Consider the following 3,823-nt stretch of genomic DNA (forward strand, 5'->3'; position numbering starts at 1 on the left):
TTTTTTTTTTTTTTTTTTTTTTGCTCCAAGACAATTTTGTTCAATCAGAAACAAGGTATCATCGGCTTCTTTTTGTTCACATTCTAGGGCAATTATGAAAAGCTACTTCTCTTTTCAATACCTCAATATTCTCTTAAGAAGTAGCACTAAGACTTGAATTTTAAAGAAAAATAGTCAATAACGCAGTACGTACAGGCTTAAAATCGAAACCCTAGTTTGGAAACCTTTATTGAGTTGTTTGAAACACGAGCCCAAAAAAAATTGAATCATAGTTGTTATTTTTGTCATTTTTTGGAGGAATGTTCAAATTTGATGACTTTCACGTGTATGAATAGACCATATCTCCAAAAATTTTGGAAACCCCAACAGTAATAAAATTGAACTTGCACCGACCTTGTTTGTTCTTGAATTAAGCTAATTTTAAATTTAAATTTTCTAAAAGTTCCATAAAAAAAATCTAATCTCATGAGCATCTTGTCGACTTCACCTTTGAATATCGGCCATTGGATCTAAAGGACCTCAAGTCTTCTTGAACATACTCAATTTTCCACTTGATCCAACGGTTAGATTTCAAGATATGAGCGGTTTGATGCAACTATATTCTAAAACCAAATATGCAAAAAAATCTATTGGCACAGGCATTTTCGTAATTATTTTGAATTTCAACGCTCCAGTACCAGTTACTCACGAAGAGTAACTACGCAGGTCGATAAAGATGCGTGTTAACTCACAGGCATAGGGTATATGAGACGTCGTCGAGCATGGTAACATTGAGGAGCGTAAGGATAGGATGACTCTTGCCGCCATCTACCAAACAGTCCTGAAGGACGTTCTTCTCATTTTGGCAGAGAAGGACTCAGCAAAGGCAGCATAGGAGACGCGACAAACAATACACGTGGGAGTGGAACAAATCATTCAAACTTTTTCTAAAAATTCTTTTCAATTAGGAATTTCAAAACTTTAATTAATATGTATGATGGTTCAAGAACACAAAACGTTTGAATTGAAATTTAAAAAAAAAAAAAAAAAAAAACATTAAATGAAAGTTTAGCATAAGGCAATGTTTTTGGATTTTATTAGTATAAGAAGAAATGAAGAAGATACATAAATGTGTTGGATGCATAAGATGGAAAGAATTATTAGTATCTCAAAATATAAACACATTAAATGTAAAAAAATTAAATTTAAAAATGGTAATAAATTAGTAATAGTTGAAGACAGCTAAGCAGGACAATTAAATGATTATTTTAATTTGGATTTACTCCATTTTTATCCCAAAATTGGCATCATTTATGACATTTGACCTTCTTTGTTTGCCATTGCTGTCCAATTACTCTTTTGCCACCCCCTTTTCGTTGCTTATCTGGCAATATATAATATATATTAATTTCTCCATATAAATTTTGTTCCATTTTCTCCCTTTCTCCTCGGTTGAACTATGCTTAAATTGTTATATCCATACATTTATAAATTTATAAATAAAAAAATTATCTTTAAATTCTTAAAAACGTTTTAAAAAAATAATCTTAGAGTATTTAAAAATTTTCCTTAAATTTTTTAAAAAATTTCATTAATATTCTTAACTTTTCTAAACCGCGTATTTAGAAAATATTGAACATTTAAAAGGAATATTAATGCTCTAATTCTTTTTAAATGTTTTAAAAGTTATGAGTTGTTCTGATAAAGTTATATTTTTGAAATAAATATAAAAAAACAAATGGTTAAGAATATTTAGTACTAAATTACCGTTCTATTTATTACTATTTCCAGATCATTGTAATTTATTTGATTATAAATAGAGGGCTTTCACACGTTATTTACGTGAGTGGATTATGCAAATATTCTCAGAAACAATAATAGGGATATTTTTGAATTATTTTGTAAAGCTTGAGGTATTTTTATTAATTTAGCGGAGTTTTTTTAGATTTGTTTCATATTTTCTAATATTATAAAAGGATAAATATATGATTTACACATTATTATTATTATTGATGAAATGAAAATGTGAGAATTTAAAGACGAAAAGAAAACTATATTCATGATGAGAAAAAGAAACATGAAATTATCTAAGAGAAGAAGGCATTGGACCATATCACATTCTCACTATTATAACTATGATCTTCAAAACTCAAACCCATATCATCCCCTACAAACTCCATCCCATCCTCAGGACTCACCACCTCCATCACCCACGCCCCCGTCTGGGGCGGCGGCGGCGGCGGCGGCACCAGCCTTTTGAAGGAGTCAATGCGTTTGCTGATGCCCTTCAGCGTCTCGTCAATGACCCAACTAAGGTCGTTCAAGTCCCCCATGGTGAGACCTTGCAACCATTCTGGTCCAGTCAGGATCTGGAACATCAATCGTGTCACCTCCTTCTCGCGATTTTCTTTCCTTATCTTCTTCAGCTGCTCCTCTGCTTTCGTGATCCGTTGGCGCAGAAACGTGTCTTGGTTCACCTGTGATCCAAAGATTGTCAATAATTATGTTAAGAATGAGAAGCTCTAATAACATCTAAAATATAATGCTCTTATATCATGTTAAGAACGAGAAACAGAAAGTAAATTTTTGACCCACTTATATTTATGGAGCTTTCAATTGTTTCTCATTCTTACTCTCGACCTCACTTATGTTTCTGGGATTTTGAATCCCACTTTTGTTTCCGGGATTTTCCATCCCCTCATTATTAACTTGATACCAAATGAGAAACAGAATTAGACTTTCGACCTACTAATGTGTCTGGAATTTTCATCTTGGTAAACAGAAATGGACTTTAGACTCACTAACGTTTCTGGGATTTTCAATCCCACTATTATCTCATTCTTACTCTGATATCATCATGTTAAGAATGAGAAAGTGAAGTAAACTTTCGACCCCACTTATATTTCAGGAATTTTCAATCCCGCTTCTATTTCTCATTCTTAACAGATAGGTTTAGCCTAAAAAGGGTTGGGTAACGAACGAAGGAATTTTACCATCTTCTTGCTCTGCTCCATTTCGGGCATGTTCTTGAACTGAGAGAGAACGCGTTGGACGCCAAGGATGGAGGGCCAGAGCTCGGGCGGAGAATCATACGGGCTGAACACGATTGCGCAAGCTTGGATCCCACAAAGAGTGGTTAATTCACTCAACTTCTTCAAAAGACCTTTCTTCCTCTTCTTGTAGGTGGCCTTTCTTGCAGAGTCGTTCACAATGTAAGCCAACTTCACCTTCTTCCTTGCCATCTTCTTCTTCTTCTTCTTCTTCACCTTTTTGTCCTTTCAATGATAATCTTAATTAATGCACACTCGGCCATCATTTTGTTGCTTTATATATGCATTCACTTTTTCAACAAATTTATTGCATTTTCTGTAATCACACCCATTGCTCGTTACCAAATCATCTCAATTAATTGGTGTCAAATATTTATATCAACAAATCATTTAAGCTTTTATTTAAATAAATATTTGTGTTGATATTAAAATTTAATATAAATAAATAAGTTTTTTTTTTTTTTTTTTTTTGTTTAGTTTCTACAATTATTTTTAATTATTTATTTAATTTTAGACCATTAATTATTTTTATTTTGTTCATTTTATTAAGTCAAATTATTAAAATAATTTTAAATAATTAATCTTTTATTCATGAGTAAATATATTAGTTTAATAATTATTTTTATTTTATTAAGTTAAATTATTAAAATAATTTCAAATAATTAAGCTTTTATTCATGAGTAAATATATTATGTATAATATATTTTAAATTTTAGGTTTTTTAGTTTAATAATTATTTTTATTTTATTAAATCAAATTATTAAAATAATTTCGAATAATTAAACTTTTATTCA

At 30.8% G+C, this 3,823-nt stretch overlaps 1 protein-coding gene across 1 annotated transcript; it reads right to left on the reverse strand.

Annotated features, from left to right (window-relative positions):
- Positions 1-2,066: 2,066 nt before the first annotated feature.
- On the reverse strand, positions 2,067-3,252 carry LOC111792711 (agamous-like MADS-box protein AGL80). The gene is made up of 2 exons (XM_023674272.2): positions 2,973-3,252; positions 2,067-2,456 (listed from the first exon to the last, which is right to left on the reverse strand). The coding sequence occupies exons 1-2, from the start codon at positions 3,219-3,221 to the stop codon at positions 2,067-2,069; spliced, it is 639 nt and encodes a 212-aa protein (XP_023530040.2). The 5' UTR covers positions 3,222-3,252.
- Positions 3,253-3,823: the final 571 nt, after the last annotated feature.

The sequence above is a fragment of the Cucurbita pepo genome, chromosome 4 (assembly GCF_057944985.1).
Source record: "Cucurbita pepo subsp. pepo isolate OVF chromosome 4, ASM5794498v1, whole genome shotgun sequence".
Taxonomy (NCBI): domain Eukaryota; kingdom Viridiplantae; phylum Streptophyta; class Magnoliopsida; order Cucurbitales; family Cucurbitaceae; genus Cucurbita; species Cucurbita pepo.

What these genes read in the sequence shown, in the direction of transcription:
- LOC111792711 (XM_023674272.2), bottom strand. Translation starts at nt 3,221, where the DNA reads ATGGCAAGGAAGAAGGTGAAGTTGGCTTACATTGTGAACGACTCTGCA. An exon ending in TGGAGCAGAGCAAGAAGATG is followed by an intron (nt 2,457 to 2,972) that starts GTAAAATTCCTT and finishes TTTGGATCACAG; the next exon opens with GTGAACCAAGACACGTTTCT.